Here is a 19136-nt window from a genome sequence, read left to right on the forward strand (position 1 = left end):
TCGGATCCCAACGGAAGCAACCAGCCCCGCTCGGCCCTATAAAGCAGCGGAGCTCGGCTCAGCCTCGCCCTTTCCGCTTTGCCACGCCCCCCGACGGGCGGGACTGAGCAGAAGGGGCTCGATGGCCGAGGTTCTCGGCACTGAGTCGAGCTCCGATGGGGAAAGCGGATATGATTGGTCTCCCCACCGGCGCCAGGGCGAAAAGAGGAAACGGAGATGGCGGCGGCCGCCCGCGGAGCCCCCGGTGAGTTTCGCCGCGAACTGGGGGACGCTGTTTTCTGGTTCCGAGAGGGACGGCTTGGACTTGGTGGCCGCTGCCGGGGTGTCTCCTTTCGTTTCTGCCATGGGGACCCCGAGTCATTTCTCCTCTCCTTGCCCTTTCACTTCTGCCCTCGCGCTCCCGCAGGCAGTGGCGTCTGTCGGGGTGCCGGGAGGCAGGCGCCGTCGGCTGGGCACGCGCAGGCTTGTTCGTACGCGCCCGGATCGCCAAGCGCAGGAGAATATTGTGCTGGCTGGGAACTAGATCTCTAGGGCGCGCAGATAAAGTCGGCGTTTACAGAGGGCATGACTGACGTCCGAAGCTGCAGCCTTCGGGTAAATATGTTTTTGGTAAAAACAACTGTGCCTGAATACATTTTAGTGAGGCTTGGAGAACAGGAGTTGGTAAAACCAGCTTTGTTATCCGTGGGATCCTGACAAATAACAAACTGCACGCGATCCTGCAGTGCTCCCTACTGCAGAAATTCATTATCTCGCTCCTGATTCCCATCATGTGGTGCTGGAGCTTGATCACGATGTTGCTGGCATGACCTTGCTCTGCCCACTTAGCCATGAGCCGGATCTGTTTCAGGAGGATACCCATAAGGAAAAACAGATGTGCAGGAAGCTGCCTCACACCAGGGCAGATCAGCCGTTCTCAGCTCTGACAACCGAATCCTTTGAACTGGGGATTTCAGAGATCAAATGCTTTGTTACTAAACGGTAAAGGTAAAGGGACCCCTGACCATTAGGTCCAGTCGTGTCCGACTCTGCGGTTGCGGCGCTCATCTCGCGTTACTGGTCAAGGGAGCCGGCGTACAGCTTCCAGGTCATGTGGCCAGCATGACAAAGCCACTTCTGGCGAACCAGAGCAGCGCATGGAAATGCCATTTACCTTCCCACCGGAGCGGTACCTATTTATCTACTTGCACTTTGATGTGCTTTCGAACTGCTAGGTTGGCAGGAGCTGGGACCGAGCAATGGGAGCTCGCCCCGTCACAGGGATTCAAACCGCCAACCTTCTGATCAGCAAGCCCTAGGCTCTGCGGTTTAACCCATAGCACCACCCGCATCCCTCACTAAACTGTGGTGCCTCCCAAACTCCAACTGAGTAGTAGTTGATATTTAAAACAATGGAAATGGAAGTTGAATGCTAAAAAGGGAGTCTGTGTGTGGTCAGCTAAATCAAGGGAAAAGGTCCTGTACTGCACAAAGCTATAAACAAGGCCATGAGTCTCTCCTGACATCATAGGCAGTGCTGTAAAGCAGAGATATGTGTCATAGTAAAGGAATGGAGAATGAAATTAAAATAACCGGGAAGACGTGGAGCAATCAAATGGAGTTTTCTATGGCTAATGGAGGGGATGAACGTCCAAAGAAGAAATGGTAGCCCCCAGAGTAGAACAGTAGCTCCTGTAACACAGTGCAGAGTGAACAACAATGGGATGTGCAGAGGTGAAACTGAAAGAAATTCCATGCTTGTTGAATAACTGACTACGTAGTATGACATCATCATGTCAGTTACAAGCCACAGTTGACCATGTTCTAGTAACATCTGGGCTAAACTATTATTGTGTGTTGCATGTGATTTTGAAAAACATTAAAGAAGCATCATTGGTTTTGAGCACCGCAATTGGGTTATTAATGGGGTTGGTGGCTGCTGTCACATCACCCCACTACTAAAAGGTTCTCACTAGTTGCCAGTTTGCTTCTGGGTTCAGTTCAGGTGCTTGTATTGACCTTCAAAGTACTAAACAACTTTGGTATTGAAAGGGCTATTCTCTCCCACATGAGCCTGCCTCCCAATTAAGTTCTGCTTTGATGGTCCTTATCTAGTAGCCCCTGCCTTCTCAGTGTAGGAGGATGGCTACTGGCAAGAGGGTCTTTTTGCTGGTGGCTCCCAAATTGTGAAACTCCCTTTCCAGACCTATTAGCCTGACACATTACATTATTTGGTGTGTGTTTTAGGTTCTGGGTGAAATCCAGCCTGGGTGCATGTGGTTTTAGTAGAGATTAAACCACTTAATTTATCTGCTGGTTTTTATGTTTTAATCCAGCCTTGTGAATAATTTCCCTCACCCCACATTACCTATCTTTACTAGCTTATTGGAGGCTATCAAAGAAGAGGCAAAAGCTGTATTTCTGTGGAGAAGGGAGGAACCCTCCTCTAGCAGCCCATTTGCTTTTTATGCTAGGCACAGAGGAGGGACCAAGCTTCCCATCTCCTTTGCCAACTCACTCACTCCTCTACATGGAACTCTGTGCACTAATCTGCATGCAGTTTGTGTTCATCTATGACAGGGTTGGGGAAACTCAGGGCCAGGTGTTGAAAGTGGCCTCCAGGAATCTCTGTCTGACTATTGGAACTTTGCCCAGGCCGCCGCTCATTGGCCTTGGTTTGTACTCTGCCATGTTTTGTCTGATTGGAATGTGTCCTTGAACTCCAGTAGTGCCTCTTGCTGGTTTGGATTAAGGATAAGAGAGTATGTGGGTGGGTGTAGAAACTAGCCTAAGGTATAAAAAATATAATTTACATTCGTTGATCACTTTAGCCTCTGGTCTTTCCTACCACTGGGATATATGGCCCTTGGAAGGTTGCCCAGAAGGGAATGCATCAAATTGCTTTGTGCAACATTTCCCAAATGCTAGACAACTAGCTGGTTGTCAGGAAACTTGGCTGCACAAAGTTGGCCTGCAGGCTAGTGGATCCCCACCCCTGATTTATAGTAACCCATGATCCCTGACCATTGGTGATGCGTGCTGGGACTTGTAGTTCAGCAACATCTGGAGTGCCAAACGTTCCCCACCACAGCTGCTATATGGTACCAAGGCACTTGGATCTGTATCAGCTATGAGAAGCCTGGGATTGCCATGCTTTATGTCCCAAATTGGCAAACCGCCTCAGTCCTCTTGCAGCTTGTGACACTGCTCCTAGCATGGAGCTAAAGCCACTGGATACGCCAAACCAGCTACCATGTCATAACCCTGCACATGATCTTGTTGGGGTGACTGGCTGGCCACCTGATGTTTATGCCTTTCCCTTTCAGGATCTCTTCCCTTTCTGAATGCTGCTAAATAAAGGCTTTACCTTTGTCTCATATGTTGTTTATTGATGGCGATCTCATTTCCCTCACCCTACTACGATCTGGCCTCATGTGAGGTCAATAAGGGACTACAAAGGCAGGGGAGGGTTCAAGGAGCTTGATGGCTCTGGGGCAGCACATCCTCCCACCCTGCTCACTAAGTCCCCGGAACTGTGAAGGAGCATTAATCTTAGGGTATGCCAATGAGATGGGTGCTGCTGCCAGGATGTGCAAGATAATTGTGCAGGCATGTGCACTGAGTCCTGCTAGGATGCCAGCTGGCAGGGCCAGCCTTTCTGATGAAATGGAAGGTGTGGATTGGTCACAAGCGTTGACTGGGAAATGTGAAGCAAAAGTACTGGTTGGTCCCTGCAGTGCTTATGTGGATTGGCCCTGTGTGCCTGACTGCGGACATTCCCCCCTGATCCTGGATTCAAATTAAGGATCTCCAGTATGTAAAACGTGAGTTGTTTGAGTTCACCTCACACTGGTTGCAGGTAAGGAAAATTTTGTGCCCATTTCTTATAACTCCAACCCATAATGTGGAGGGCACACTTCAGGCTACAGTAGTTGTCTGCTTTCTGCTGTAGACAACTCTTACTTCTTTCCCACTGTGCTGCCTTTCATTACTCCATTTGCTGATTCTACACAAACTCTAGCAGTGGAAATTGAACATAGCTGCCATGATTAGCTGGCAATTGATTTTTTTAAGGATTATGAACTCTGGAGTCTATAGGAGCTTTTATGTCTAGTTCAGTAGTTTTCAAGTGACAGAGGCTGGTAGTGACTGGAAGTGTGTAGTTTACAAAGAAAGGCTTACTTATAGTATTCATGAACTCTGGCAGGAGGTGGTCTCAGCCCAGTTCCTGAGAGTCTGTGCTTCACATTATGCTACTTTTATTTGTTTTTAAAGTAGTCAGTGAAAGTTGCATCAGCCCCTTCCTTGGAACACACAGTGCATATTGAGGCCAGAGCCACTTTGAGAATTGCTTTATGCCCCTAATTTTGGCACAGTTAGAAAATGGGTGAAATGAATAAGGGCAAGTTGTTGAGCTGAGGGAACTTCCAAATCATAGCAGAAATGAGTCACTCTGTATCTCAGACTCAGAAATAATAAAAGAATTGCACTCAGACCACATTGGTTCCCTGCACTCTGGTCACTGGTGTGGGGCTTCACTTCCTCCTAGTAGGCCGAGGCCTGAAACGTTCACTAAGGAGGGTGGCAGGGGGTGTTGGCAAAAAGGAAAATAAATATGCCTATGTAAAATGTTGTGTGTTGTGACTGTTTGAATCTTGCTAAAGATAATAAGATTTGCACAAATTTGCAATTTGTTGGTTATAAAAGGAAAGAGAGGTTATTTCCTCTCAAGCATGTTGTGGTTAAGCAGAAGAGTGAGCGGCAGTTGGAACATCTCCCTCTGCCACATGTTTCCTCTTGTGTCCCCTACAAAAAGCTACTAGAAGCTTTGAGGGGTATCAGCGACAGCCCAGGAAAGGAAATTGCACCCTGTGAGGTACTCTAATGCAGGGTATAAATATTGTCAAATAAATAATAAAGGAGTTGATCAAAGAAAAGCTAGGCCCTCTTGCCCCATAAGTAGTCTCCAGAATCCTTGTTGTTTCTGCCAGGTTGTTTTTCCGTGTATAAGACGCCCCCTATTTTGGGGGACCCCAAATCAAGACAACACCCCTCAGCACTACCCGTGTATAAGACAAGCCCCAATTTTAAACCTAATTTTTTGGTTTATAAAACCCTAGTCTTATAGACGGGAAGAATACAGTATCTTGCAAGGGTTTCAGGAGCAGCTTTTAGCCATCTCGTTTGTAACTTTTAAAGAAATGTGGCCTCTCTAATCTTGAATACCTCTGAGCTGACTTGAGGAGTATGGGTTGTAAACAGTGCTAGTCCTCCTTAAAAGTTAACACATTGAAGCTAATGGACATAAGTTTGGTTTATTAATTTCAATGGGTCTTCTCTGAGCAGGACCAGAGTTGGTTACAACCTTGTTTTTATGCAAGCAGGGAGGCCTCCAGCCAAAGTGGAATTCTGTTGGCCATTTAATTCTGATGCTACTTTCAAATATCCAGAGGTTCCAGCAGGGAGAATTGAAATGGTAAAAGGAATGGCAGTTAGGCACTTCCTTTTAGGTTTCAAAACTTGTTTGTAGGAAGGTGGTTTGAGCTAGGGCCCTTTATTCAGAACAGCTTTATCTCCAAATGATGTTTCTTGCTCATGCTAAGTAGCAATATCTTATTCGCTTCTGCCATAATTTTAAACGTTCAACCTCAGTGCCATATTTGGGGTTCCAATATGAAAGTCACATTGTCACTTCCTGAATCATAAATTTCATACAATAAGTCATTTTACTGATTTGCCTGGTACAGGGTGTGTGTGTGTGTGTGTGTGTGTGTGTGTTAAGCATAATTTTCTTTTGAGATGCCTCACCTGGGACTATTTTTCTCCCCTCTGGAACGTTTGTCAAAGAATGCTCCAAATAGGCTTTCAATATTTAAAATCAACTTGCTATATCTTGAAGGGGAACGTAGAGGAAGGACTGTGGCTCAGTGGTAGAGTGCACACTTTGCATGCGAAAGATGTTAGGTTCAGACCTTGTTATCTACAGGTAGGGTTGGGAGAGAATAGCCATCAATCCTCTCCCCAGCATTTGCCCTTTGCTGCTTCCAGCCTTCTCTGGAGTAAGGATATGGGAGCCATCTATATGGCATCTATGCTGGTGAGAGGACTTCTCCCCTCTGAACTACATTTGAGTAAGGCTCCTTGGAATGCAGGAAGACCACAACTTTATTGTCAGTTAACTCTTGTTTTGTATTTATGTACTGAAACCTAGACTGGGTTTGGAGGTGGGTTTTTTTTGTAATAGTGAATTTATTCTGGGTTTGTTAGATTGTTGATTTTGTCATTTTTGAATTTACTGACATGCTCTGTATTTTGATATTTTGAATGTTTGCTTTGGGCACAGCTGATTCAGTTTACTTATATGCTGCTTTTCCACAATCGATACAGCAGAGCTAAAAAGCACAGGTATGGCATGCCTGCTAAAAACCTGTTTCAGGCTTCTTGAAACAATTAGTATCCTTTGCCTCTGTGTGTTGCTATTGCTTTATATTTATTGCGCCACAGAGGATTGCATGCATAATCTCCACTGTCTTCCCACCCCCCACTCTTGGGGCCTGCTGTCCCGACTTCTTATAACAGATTCAAGTGGGTATGTACTACCCTGTCCTTGTTGGTTTAATGTGTCCCACCTGGGACAGCTTCATCCAGCAGTTGCACCATTCAGAGTCATGATTCTCGCATCATCAGGCTGACTAAATTTTGAAGTGATCACCAATAGTAGTCATAATCCAGAGTGGTAGCATTAGACAAACAGGACAGCAGTACATCTCTGTATCCCAGTGCAAAATGCTCCCTTTACTCCCGTTTGTCACGTTCATATGAACATTTGATTTTGCCACATGATAAGGAAATGTATGTGTGTCTAGGTGCATTAATTAGAGAAAAAGTTTTGCTTTCTCACCTGTGGATAGTTCAGTTGGCTAGAGCATGATGCTGATAACGCCAAGGTCACAGGTTTGATTCCTTTACAGGACAGAAGCATGATAAGCAGGAGATTACACACCACTGGCATTTTTTTCAGCTGTGTAAATTCCCTCTGAGGTTTTTTACTTTAATACTATCAAAATACAAAACCCATGTATTTGAAGCATGAGCTTTGTGTGATTTAGTACTGGGAGAAGGTGGCCAGCACAGACCAAGAAGGGTTGCAGAGAGCTAACTGCTGCTGTTTCTGTCATGGGATGAATTATGCAACTAGGCGATTAAACATCTTGCCATGGGTTAGTTGAGGTACATGGTCCTTGGGGAACAAATACAATAAATAAATAGTAGCAGCTGAGACCCATGTCTGTGGGGTGGGAGAGAGAGCTGTGCACTACTAACTAATAACCTAAGTCAGCAAAGTCCATCCAAAACCAGAAGATCTTGCTGCAATTCCACAATTATATATTCAGGCTTTATCATGGATGAATCTCCATGATAATCACGGGAGCAGTGCAGCCACTGTTGACAATAACTTTTCTCCATTTACCCCATCATCTAATATTGGCATAGGATAAGTGCTATTGATTGGTTGGAGGGGGGATTCTACAATTTCCAGGGTGTTTCCCCAAACCATTAAGGATTTATAGTTTTAGTCAAAGCTGTGTCATGCAGTGATGAAAATCTTTTTCTTTCTCCCAACCCTCACCCCCCCCCCTTCTCTCCTTGTAGGAGATCATTGATCTCACTGGGGATGACCTGACTGAGATCACTGTAATCGATCTGACGGGGACTGAAGATGACATGATCAGCCCTCTTCATGATAGTTGCAGTACCATTCAAGGCCTGAAGCACGCCACTCCAGTCAGCATGCACTCGGTGTGCTGTCCGAAAATCCTCACCACTGTAAGCGCTGAGAACAAAGTTGATGTGCCAATCAGCATGTGGGACGGAGACTGTGAGCTGCCTTCCCCCAAAGAAGATGCTATAAAGAAGAAGCCCTTATTTCAATGTAGCAGCTGCCCCATCATCCCCAGCTATGGTGGGGACTCTGAAAACAGCAGTCACACCACTTACAACAGTGATCTGGGCTCCTTAGGAAGCCCCCAGGTGGGGTCTGATGTTTTCTCCTTCTCTTCAACCCCCAGCAGCAGTGAATGTCAAGCCCCCTTGGACTGTGTGGAAGACGTTCCTGGTGCTGGCCCGTCTGTGGAAGAGCCCAGCCCCCAGCATTCCCCACTACATCAGAGACATTCTCCAAGCCCCATCCCCTCCTGTTCTCCAATGAGCACATCTCCATCTCTAGCAGAAGCTAATCAGCATTTTCTAGAGGCAAATATCCCAGCACCAAATGCTGTAAAACCAGATGTTTGGGAGCCACCGAAGCAGATCGACATCAAGGTCTGGTTGAAAACATTGCAGTATTTCCAGGGGGTTCCTGTACATTACCCCTTTTTCCAAAATGTGGTGCAGGAAAAAGATGCTGAACAGGTAATTGATGGAAGAGACCAGTGCTTCAGTAGTCTGAATAAAAAGAGATGGAAAGAACCAGGCTATACAAGAAAGAGCAGGAATGAGGTCATGCAGTCTGAAATGTCCAACATCAACCAAAGCTCTAGTATGTTTAACTTGATTGTGGGTCTCGCAGCACTGCACAGATTTGACAGCTTCACAATTAAGCATGTGTGAAAGAGAGAGACTCTCTAAAAGTGCAGTCCTATGCATGCCTACTCAGGAATAAGCTGCACTGAACTCAATGGGGCTTACTACTTAAGTAGATATTTGCTGTAAAATAAGGAGGCCATTTTTATTTTACATGTTTAAATATCTGAAAAGTGTTCTCTCCCTCAGTTGGCAAAGACAGTTGAGCAGAAATAGCTTATTAGGGGGGGGGGGGACTGCAGCTGTGTGTTTAATGTTCAATCAAATTCAAATCTTCATTCAGAAATTATTTTTATTGGAATACTTACTTGTATTTTAATTTGCAACAACTGAATATCATACTTTCCCAAATATTATTTAAATTGTAAGTAAGCAGTTTTCACTGCCTTTTAATATACTAATTTTAGGATGCCTGAAGTGCTGTGCGAATACATGCATGTGCTTCCTAAGTAGTCACCTGGGAAAAGTTAATTATAAATTTGATCTAAGATTGGACTAGTATTGTATCCATTTCAGCTGCCCAGTTTGCCCTTCATTGCGTTCATTTGTTAAGTTACCAATTTTATGAAATGGGGCATTTTGGAAAATTTTCTGTAGAAGAAAATAGCAATAGAAAATTTCCTGCAGAATTTTTTACTTGTGCTCAGTAACGTTATGCAATGTTTATGTTTCACTGTATGCGCAGAAGAAGCAGCCTATCCCATCCAGGAAACTAAGCATGGTGTTCAGCACTATCGAGGAGAAATTCTACCAGGGAACCTTGGACTTCCTTATGGATTATGTAACCTCCCAGCACTACCCGCCAAAGGAGATCACATTGTGTGTGATCAGGCAGATTCTCTTAAGCTCAGATCAACAAGATGTGCAACAAGAAACACAGAAAGATGCTTTTATGTTGTTGATGAAAATCCAGTCGTATGTATCCCATGAATTACTATTCTTTTATTTTGTGTTGCCTTACATAGGACCATGATCCTTTCTAAGCTTTGTAGTTGTGTTGTGAATTATACCATAGTTTTGTGTGTAAGTGATTGCTTAAGGAAACAGATAAATAGCTGCACTTGCAGAAACATACTCTGCTCTTTTAATGGTCTGATCTTTTCATTTCTGTGAGGCCTACGCTTTATTAATTATGAACATTGATCATGAGCCCTTCACTGAACAGTGGTCTCAGGGCAGAAGATATATCAATATTTAAATAAAAAATGAGCAATGTAGAGACTATACAAAATAAAACGACATCGATAAAATTCACAATACGATCACAGGCAGCTGCAGTGCAAAATATATTTAAGTGATTAAGTGATCAAATTTAAATTGCAATGGAAACAACTGTATGTATTAGCAGCTTGTTCATACAGTCAGAACATGCGCCCCAACTGCATTTTATCATTGGTTAAATATTGCTACAAGTCCCCGTTCAAAGGCAGTAAGTGCAATATAAAGAATGTGCACAACTGGGAGAGTGGTCGCCTTGCTCTAGTGAAATACAATGTCTCTGTTTGCACCTTTTAAAATAAACAAATAACCAGAAGGTTCACAAGAGAGCAGGGTACTGCTGCAAAGGAAGAACTGATACTTTTGAAATGTTTTTGAAAAAGCCTAAATGCCCTCTTCTACTTGTAAACGTTAGTGACTTAAACAGTTGGACCATAGCATGAGCTTTAATAACAGGAGCCATCACTAGAAATGGTCCAAGCAATGTGCTGCAGGTGTTTATGACACTTCCAGGGCAGGATACAACTAATGAGTCCTATCATCAGTTGGTCATGGTTAATGTGACATGTGTTTTACTAAACTGCATATTAACAATTGCCACTCTTCACAAATTAGCACCATGGGACCAATAGACTGGATGTTTGGAATGTGTCTTTGATTTGCTATTGCAAGGAACGTTTGTTATAAAGATTTGATGGTATAACAGACCTACTTCTTAATTTTAGACTTCATCCAGCAAGGGCTGACACTGTGGTATGGGACTGGCTGCTACTGCAAGTGGTAATAGAAGAGCAGGTATGTTGATTACATCTCACTGCATGGGATGGGTGGTTTTTTAAGAAACTAACATTCATGCCAGCCTTTGCTTTGCAACAAATAGAGGGGTTCCCATGCCAGTAGGTGTTTTGAGACAGGGGCCCCACAGCTGGCTTTTTTCCCAAAAGCAGCCAAATTTTAAGCACGCTTGTTTAAACACAGGACCAGCATCATATGTAAGCCAGTGTGGTGTGGTGGTTAAGAGCGGTAGACTCGTAATCTGGGTAACCGGGTTCGCGTCTCCGCTCCTCCACATGCAGCTGCTGGGCGACCTTGGGCTAGTCACACTTCTCTGAAGTCTTTCAGCCCCACTCACCTCACAGAGCGTTTGTTGTGGGGGAGGAAGGGAAAGGAGAATGTTAGCCGCTTTGAGACTCCTTCGGGTAGTGATAAAGCGGGATATCAAATCCAAACTCTTCTTCTTCTTCTAAGCTGACCCTCATGGATATAGCCATTTTGGGCTAGCTACAATCAGGACTGTTTGTATTCCAAAATCCCATGAAATAACAGAAATCAACATACTGAAAATCTCCACTTTTGTTTTTCTCCTTTAAAATGAAAACATCTTTCTAACCTGTATGCTGGTGATGGTTGCTTGAAATGGGTGGGCCTCAGAGTTCATATAGGTCACAGAAGAGAGATCTACAGGGTTAAGCCTGGAGAGGAATGAACTTCCCCAGCTACTATGCACACTGGAGTGCTGCATGGGCCAATCCAGTCACGGGACTCTCATAGGGTGGGGTTATGACTAAGTTTCTTGTCTTATTCATATGTAAACATTGCCTATAATTTGCATAATAGCACATGCCTGGCAGTTTCAGCCCAGGTTTTTAGGTTTGTAAGCTCATCATACAGAGTAGCGAGGGCTTATTATAAATAATTCTATGTTTAATTTTTTCTGGTACCCTTAGGAAGGAACGTTTCCTGGGCGACTCCTCTTCTTGCAGTATGTGATCCAGACCTTGGAAGATGACTTCCAGAGGATGGCCAGAACAGGCACTCTGCACAAATCCATTGCCAAAGCAGTGCTTTCCTGTGACCAGTGCTTCAACAATGTCAAGTAATTAGCACCTTAATCTAGAGAGGCTTCCTGTGTGCTAAGCAACTAGGGCTTGAGAAATTTCACTTGTTGCGTGGTCTCTGCCACACGTGCCCCTTGGCCACTGCTGATCTTAAGAGCCTGCACTAAAAATACTAGTGACTCCTCACTGTGCCTATAAATAAATGTGGGTGACATGCAAGTCCACTTGCCACAGATAAGCACCTGAGGTCATGGCAAGAGGATACACAAGCACATCCTTGACTAATACTCGTTTCTGTTGCAGGGAAGTGATTGAATGGCTAGTAGCTGCAGTTATGGGTGTACGGGTTAATCAGTACAGAAGACACATACAGAAAGCTAATCCTTCACTACAAATCTCCAGAGCTGTGAGCAGCAGCTCTGTACCAGAATTGAATTTAAACCAGACTGCACAAACCGATGACGTCATTCCACAATTTCAGTCCCAAATGTAAGTAGGGGAATGTACATTTTTGTCTCTTTTGCACTTTACATTGTAGAGAGGGGTTTCCTCCTAGAGATATTTTAAAGCAAAAATCATACCTATTCAAGTGGTTAGCTAGATGTATTTTCCAATTTAGGATGACCTACCCCAGAAACAGGGAACCTGTGGCTTTCCATGTTGTTGGACTCCCAACTCCAATTGGCCAGTGACCAAGGAGGATGGGAAATGTAGTTCAACAATATTTGGAGGCCCACAAGTACCCCATCCTTGGCCCTGTTGAACTAAGGAAGGATGGATTTTCATGTAGGTTGAGTTCATTTGGTTTTGATGATGATGATGATGTAGTGATAGTGGTGGGTGTCTGTCTATCTCAGTAAGCCTGGGATCTGAGCCTGATGAGCCTCTTCCTGTCTTCAGTAGATATCAACAGAAAAAAAAGATACAAGTGTGCTCTTGGACTGTACCTCTACCATTACTAATGTTTACACTGTAGAAAAGATGTGCATAACCTTTGGCCCTCCAGCTGTAGTTAAACTACAACTTCTACCATTCTGGGCCATTGGTCATGATGTCTGGGGAGTTCTAGTTCAGCAACTGCTGGAGGGCCAAGGGTTCCCCAAACTTGTGTAATTTTTCATTCGGCTGGGACTCCATGCAGTTGTGGGAACATGTGACACATCATGTGACTCAACCAACCAACCCCCATAGGAAGCAAATTCAAGCATTTCTGTGGCTGGGTGGATTATCAGCAGAACAGAAGCAATTTGGACAGAAGCTGCACCATTGAGAAAATGGCTTGAAACAGGCCTGGAGTTCATTAGCTTGCTACTCAAATGCCCATTAAGTATCATCAACAAGTTCTGAACATTTCAGCTCTATCTCAAGTGAGGCTGTACATCAGAATTTTCATCTTCCCTGATATGGTAGCTATGCTCTGATGGGTCTCTGTTGGTTTGGGGGCACGGAGTTTGATACACTACAGTGGGGTAGTGTTGAGGTGATTAACACTTTTGTTTCCTGTTTCTCTGGCTTAGGGAGGTGGCATTTCTGCAGAGGATGCTTTCTATAGCAATAGAAGTGGACAAGTCTCCAAACTGCAGCGCCAATAAAACTGTAGATATCGTGTTTTATTCATTGCTGAATATTCCCAAGCGCTGCCAAAGGTAAGGGGTGTGTGGGTGTAAAAAATCCTTCTGTCCTTTCCCGTGTCACTACCCAACTGCCCTCATGCCCCCAGAAGCGCCTACTCATTATATACCTGGGTGTTCAACTGTTTCTGGACAAAGAGCAAGTATTTGGTGAGACTGTGCCTAATCTTGGGAGGACTAAAGGTCCTATGCAGATCTAGAGAGCCAGCAAAAGTATTTCGCTGGTGTGTCACCCAGCCTTCCCATCTGTTCTGAACAGAGAGGCAATGAGCTTCTTTCTATAAGCAAATGCAGCAGTGGTAGACATGGGTGCATTTTTCCTGTTGATGGGTTGCTGAGTGGGAGCATGCTAAAAATATTTTGTGGTCCGCCTCTTTCAGTTCCTTTAGATATGGCAGCATTTTGTGACTGGCATCCACAGAACTTTTGCAAGATTCCTAATTTGCTCACTGGCCCGAAAAGGTTTATACATGATGGACAATTGGATTTGGCTTGGGTGAAGCAGCATCACAGACAAGATGTGGTGGCCTAGTGGGCCTAATTAGCCTGTGGGCAGGACATTCCCCACCACAACGACCGAATATGCCTGCTGGGTTAAACCAAAGATCCATCTAGTACAGTATGCCCCTTCCAAGCTTCTGAAAACCTTCCTGAAGGCATTAACCCTCTCCCACTGTTGCTCCCTTGCAGTTGGTACAGTAGTATACTGCCTCTTGAATCTGGAAGCTCCATATAGTCATTATGACTGATAGTTGCTGGTAGTTGTCTGCTCCATTAAGTTACCTTAATCATTTCAACATAAATATTGGCTAGCATTCATTACTACATCTTTTGACAATGAATTCTATAAATTAAGTTTTCATACAATATAGTTTTCTTTTGGCTGGCATGAACCCATTGCCAATCGATTATTTCTTTATTAATGTCAAATTCTAGTATAATGTAAGCAGGAAAAGAACTTCACTATGTACTTTTTTCTACTCCATGCTTAACTTCATAAACCTACATGAAGCCTTCACCTTCTTTAATAGTCCCTGAGTGTAGTTTAGAAAACAAAAAGGACAGAATCAGAGGAAATGCATGTCCATTACCAGAGGTGTACCTGGTGGGGGAAGCTGTGAGCGAGAACATCCCTCCCAGAGTCGGCCATTGACTTCAGGTGGTCTTACACCCAAGCAAGGAAGTTTAGGATTGCAGTCTTAATTTGTGAATGTTATCCCAATGTTATTAATGCTAAATTCTAAGTAGCAGAATAAAATAAAAATAAAAAAATTGCTATGCTTTGCATGTTTTCTTGGATATCACTAAAATGAAAATGGTGTTACTTCAAAGTAAACTTGTTTTAGGTTTTCTGCTTTTAATGTAGAAAACAAAGAGCAGGGTCTGTTCCAGATGGGATTGTGCTTTGGGAACAGTTCTGGACTCAGCCCCCCCCCCCCAATTTTCCCAAGTATGGCTTGGCAGTATGTTTCTCGAGCTACTTCAGGGCATTGACATATGAAGCCCAAAATGATCAGTATCACGCATAATCTTTGGAATGCCTGTTCCCATTTGAGCCTCTGCTATTTTAGAGTAGCTGAGGAAATCCCATTTCAGTTCCATCTACTGGTCAGGTTGGCCCACATAGGCTTTCTATGTGCTGCTCCAGAGCTATGGCATGCATTGTTTAGTGGTCAAGAGCGGTGGACTCGTAATCTGGTGAACCGGGTTTGCGTCCCTGCTCTTCCACATGCAGCTGCTGGGTGACCTTGGGCTAGTCACACTTCTCTGAAGTCTCTCGGCCCCACTCATCTCACAGTGTTTGGGAGGAGGGAAAAGAGATCATTAGCCGCTTTAGGACTCCTTAGGGTAGTGATAAAGCGGGGTATCAAACCCAAACTCTTTCCATGGGAGATAAATTTAGCATGTCCCCCCTTCCAATGTTCTACAGGCCGGTGACAATACCCCTGTTCCAGTGTGCTTTTGATAGGTGTACAACTGTTTCACAGTTGATTCATTTTGCTCTTCCTTGGTTTTATTTAGATTAGTAAAAACAGAAACCTCTTATTGGGTAACAGGTGGTATAGAAAATCGTGTAAAACAGAGACAAGTCATTCCATTGTTGTCTCCTCACAGGGAAGCCTTCCTAAGCAGTATGGAATGCCACCTCTTGCGCTGCAAAGTGTTAGAGCTCGTTTTCCACCACAGCTGCAAAATACCCCCTGATCTGCCCTCCTTGTCTGTGAAAAAGATACTGCATTTTCTGAACCACTGTTCTCTGCTGCTGACATACCAGGTACAGCAGTGTTCCTTTCCATCATTTATCCCGAGAACTAAAAAGTTAGCATTCATTGTTCCCTCCTGTATTTATGTATTATTTAATACTAGTCCAGTTTCATTCCAAAGCCTTTAAGGGACATGGATCTACCTCTTGCACTCAGAACAGTTATTAATGTATAGAATCGTTCTAAAAACCAAAGTAACTTAAAACCTATCTGTTCACAGGACAATGAAGCAACATGGCAGAGGTGGGATGAGATGCTTCACCAACTGACTTTATTGTTGCTGAGCTACCGCAGAGTAGTGCTAGGTGAGCAGCTTGTTTACAGCTCATTAGCTTGTCTCCATAGTAGCACTATATCTTGATCAGGTTATGTAAGTGTCAGCTAGCAAACTACTTGGGCCATTTCACAGTCTTGCTCACTCATTAAGTTATGTACACATAGGGGGGTGGTATGTCTAACAAAAAAAACATCATTATGGGTCCTTAAAATAGCCAAATATTAGCATTTTTAAATGTGTTTCCTGCAAACACTAGGATAGAATTTGATGGAGAGACTCCAGTTTTGCCTGCAGGTGTATTTGTCGGGTAAAAATGTAACAGGTCCCTATCACACTGCTAAGCACAATCCTTACGATCAAGTGTTTCCTATTTTTCTTTTTTATAGGGCACTTAAGAAGCTCTGTGTGTGAACGAGTAAATTTGATTATCAAGGCTGCCAGACCCAAACTACAGATCAGTGATCTTGTTGAAAGAAATTCTGTAGAGTGCCACATTGAAGATTTCCAGAAGATTCTCTCTCTGACTCTGGGGCAGCCACTCCCCCAACCCATAAAGGAAAAGACTGAGCTACTCCAAGAGTTGCTTCTCGCTGCTATGAACTAACACAGGAACTATTGGAGAGCTGAAATATGGACTTCCTCCCAAGTATGAGGAATGAATTTTCAGATACGATCTTTCAAAGTAACATTAAACCCCATTTTGTATTCATTGGTGAACAGGAGGTTGTACAACTTGACCTTCAATTTCTGTTGTCATGCAGATCTGTTAGTCTGTTCTGAGTTTCATATAGTTTTTATAATAAATTATTTTATTGAGAGGGGTGAGAATTTTACATTGTTTCACTGGAAATTGTTTATTCAGTAGTAAGTTGAGAAGGGCTTACTCCCCAATATGTAGATTGCAGTCTTAGGGATGTGGTCATCACTGCAATGGCAGAATCTGTCACACATCACTAACAGTCATTCTCTAAGGTTTTTTAATTATTGTGCAGAGGTGTTAAGCACAGAGACATGAACACAAAATATCACAAAATAAGTTAACACTAAACAAAAAGCTGGATCACTGTTTATACACAGCAATAGTGATGACTAATAGGGCAGAAAAAGCCCTATTGAAGCACAAGTCCAAATGTTGTCAATGTAAGTAAAGGATTAAGATGATGCTGAGTGAGACACCACTAAGTCACTCAGCTACAGAACTGCCAACAATCTGTAGAAACAACACAGTTCAGAAGAGGACAGATCCCATTTAGGACATAAAAAAGATTAGTGAGGACTTCTTAGTAAACATGCTGTTAAACAAAAGACCTTTTTTCTCTGCATAAAGGATATAGTGATGAGATGGCAATCTTGGAATAAAGCCAACCAGTGACTTGACAACCAGTTTAGGACAAGGACAGTACCTGCCCCGCTATGTCTTCAAGCAATCACAGAACCATCAAGTCTTCCACTGTCTGATTGCTTAAATAGAAATTAGCAACAATTTATGCAAATGTTTATGTTCACATCTAAGTTGAGATGCTAGGTTAAAATCTTCCCTATGCTCTAATGACTTATTTCCCTCTACCCACTAAGAAATATATAAATAAGCATAACCACTGTCCCTTTAACTATAACTTTATAGTTATCTCACATCTTTTCCCCTGAAAGTGCTACTAATGAAACCCCAGGGAAACAGCTACAAATCCCTTTGTTACCTCTAGGAAGGAAGGAACTTTTCCATTCTACTGTGGCTCCAGCTTCATGGTATGCAGAACCGTTTGATGTAAAGAGCAAAGGCTTCACAAACAGTATTTCATAGTACAAGTCTAGAATTAGTACTGATCTTTTTTCATGTTTGAAACATTTAGGTCCCTAAGACACAAATCCTCTTACATGTGGAAATCACCAAGCAGGGAGTCTTCAACTTTCAAGCATAGTACTAAATTTTCCAATATTCTTAACCAGAACATTAGACTTCAGTTGATGCTAGATTCCCTCAAAAGGTTCAAAGACGATACTAGAAAGTTATATATTGTCCTTCCGTAATCTTGCATGAATAAGTAGATGTCTACACAAACAGCAGCCCAAATATTCAAGCAAAAAAGGTCCAATAAGTTGATTGTTTCCCTTTATAAAACTTAGGTATTCAGAGAAGCACAGAACTGGATGTCAGAACTCTTGTTGGCAGCATAGTTATAATTTTTGTGCTGCATAAGAGACCTTTGGAAGGAAAAAAGAGCAAGAAATTCAGAAAGTTGCCCAAATCTTGTTTCACCACCATCTGTAACTCTGACCTAGAAGAGACCTTCCTATGTCAACTGTATGTGTGGAATGTGAAAGACAGCCTAGGACAATGTAGTCCATCAGATTCAAGATCATCCTGCCTATTAAGTGGAGGTGTCCCTAGAACCCAGTAGGAGTAAGCACGTTCATGTCCCGGGGTCTGAGGTTATGAGAACGTGGGGACCGCTTCTTTTCATCCATAGCTGGAATGTCCATCTTGGGAGGCTTAAAAGTTGCAGGGTCCCTCAGCCATCCTGGTGGCCTGGGCACGCATTAGTTCCATTGGGTTGGTTTCTGGGCACCCTTATATGCCTGGACGGTAAGCCCCTGAGGAAGAAGAGGATACAAAAGAGGTAAGAGAAAGGCAACAGCAGCAACCATTACACACATCTGTGCAGATGTACAGCACAATCAAGACTCTAAGCAATTGCCATTTCATCAAATTCTAAGCACTAACCACCACCAGTCATATGGCATGTGGCAGTTGTCAACAAAAGATATTTGCGTATTCCTATAGTGATAGTCATATGAGGAAGCTATACCTAAAACTGCAACTGAAGTATCCCTTGCAATAAGCTTTTTGCACGTAATCTATGGCAACTTTGCCTTGAACAGAATTTAATTGTCACTGGAAGATTCAGGAATAGTTCTGGCAAATCAGCATTAAAGGAGCAATGCAAATGGTTAAGAGAGTCAGAATAATATTCACTATACAGTGGTGCCCCGCTAGACGAATGCCTCGCTAGATGAAAAACTCGCTAGACGAATACATTCGTCTAGCGGAAGGCTGCCACGCAAGACGAAAAAGTCTATGGGGCTGCCTTGCAAGACAATTTTTTTTTCGTCTAGCGAAAACCGTGGTTTGCATTGCCGCTTCGCTAGACGAAAAAACCGCTAGACGAAAATTTTCGCAGAACGAATTATTTTCGTCTAGCGGGGCACCACTGTATTTTTTCTGAAGAGAAATAACTAGGCAGAGCATCTTTGCTTATTGGCAACGTATGGAACAGACAATTCTCTATCAAACATGACTGAAGGCAAAACAAAACACTAGTAGTTAACACTTAGTAAAACCACAGTA

The 19136-nt window shown here is 43.4% G+C and overlaps 1 protein-coding gene across 3 annotated transcripts; it reads left to right on the forward strand.

Moving 5' to 3' along the window:
* On the forward strand, positions 1-16813 carry SIMC1 (SUMO interacting motifs containing 1). 3 transcript variants are annotated; one of them, XM_033140400.1, is made up of 10 exons: positions 1-244; positions 7633-8391; positions 9248-9477; positions 10506-10575; positions 11508-11656; positions 11922-12107; positions 13136-13264; positions 15365-15524; positions 15734-15818; positions 16177-16813. In XM_033140400.1, the coding sequence occupies exons 1-10, from the start codon at positions 122-124 to the stop codon at positions 16392-16394; spliced, it is 2109 nt and encodes a 702-aa protein (XP_032996291.1). In that variant the 5' UTR covers positions 1-121; the 3' UTR covers positions 16395-16813. The 3 variants fall into 3 exon arrangements, with proteins under 3 accessions (XP_032996291.1, XP_032996292.1, XP_032996293.1); XM_033140401.1 differs by lacking the exon at positions 1-244 and adding an exon at positions 498-594; XM_033140402.1 differs by lacking the exon at positions 1-244 and adding an exon at positions 5995-6149.
* The last annotated feature ends 2323 nt before the right edge of the window (positions 16814-19136 follow it).

This window comes from Lacerta agilis, chromosome 2, assembly GCF_009819535.1.
Source record: "Lacerta agilis isolate rLacAgi1 chromosome 2, rLacAgi1.pri, whole genome shotgun sequence".
NCBI classification, from domain to species: domain Eukaryota; kingdom Metazoa; phylum Chordata; class Lepidosauria; order Squamata; family Lacertidae; genus Lacerta; species Lacerta agilis.

Bases quoted from the DNA above. Each gene is read 5' to 3' on its own strand.
- SIMC1 (XM_033140400.1), top strand. From the start codon at position 122: ATGGCCGAGGTTCTCGGCACTGAGTCGAGCTCCGATGGGGAAAGCGGA. The intron at 15,525-15,733 runs GTACAGCAGTGT...ATCTGTTCACAG, and splicing joins CTCTGCTGCTGACATACCAG to GACAATGAAGCAACATGGCA. The intron at 15,819-16,176 runs GTGAGCAGCTTG...TCTTTTTTATAG, and splicing joins CTACCGCAGAGTAGTGCTAG to GGCACTTAAGAAGCTCTGTG.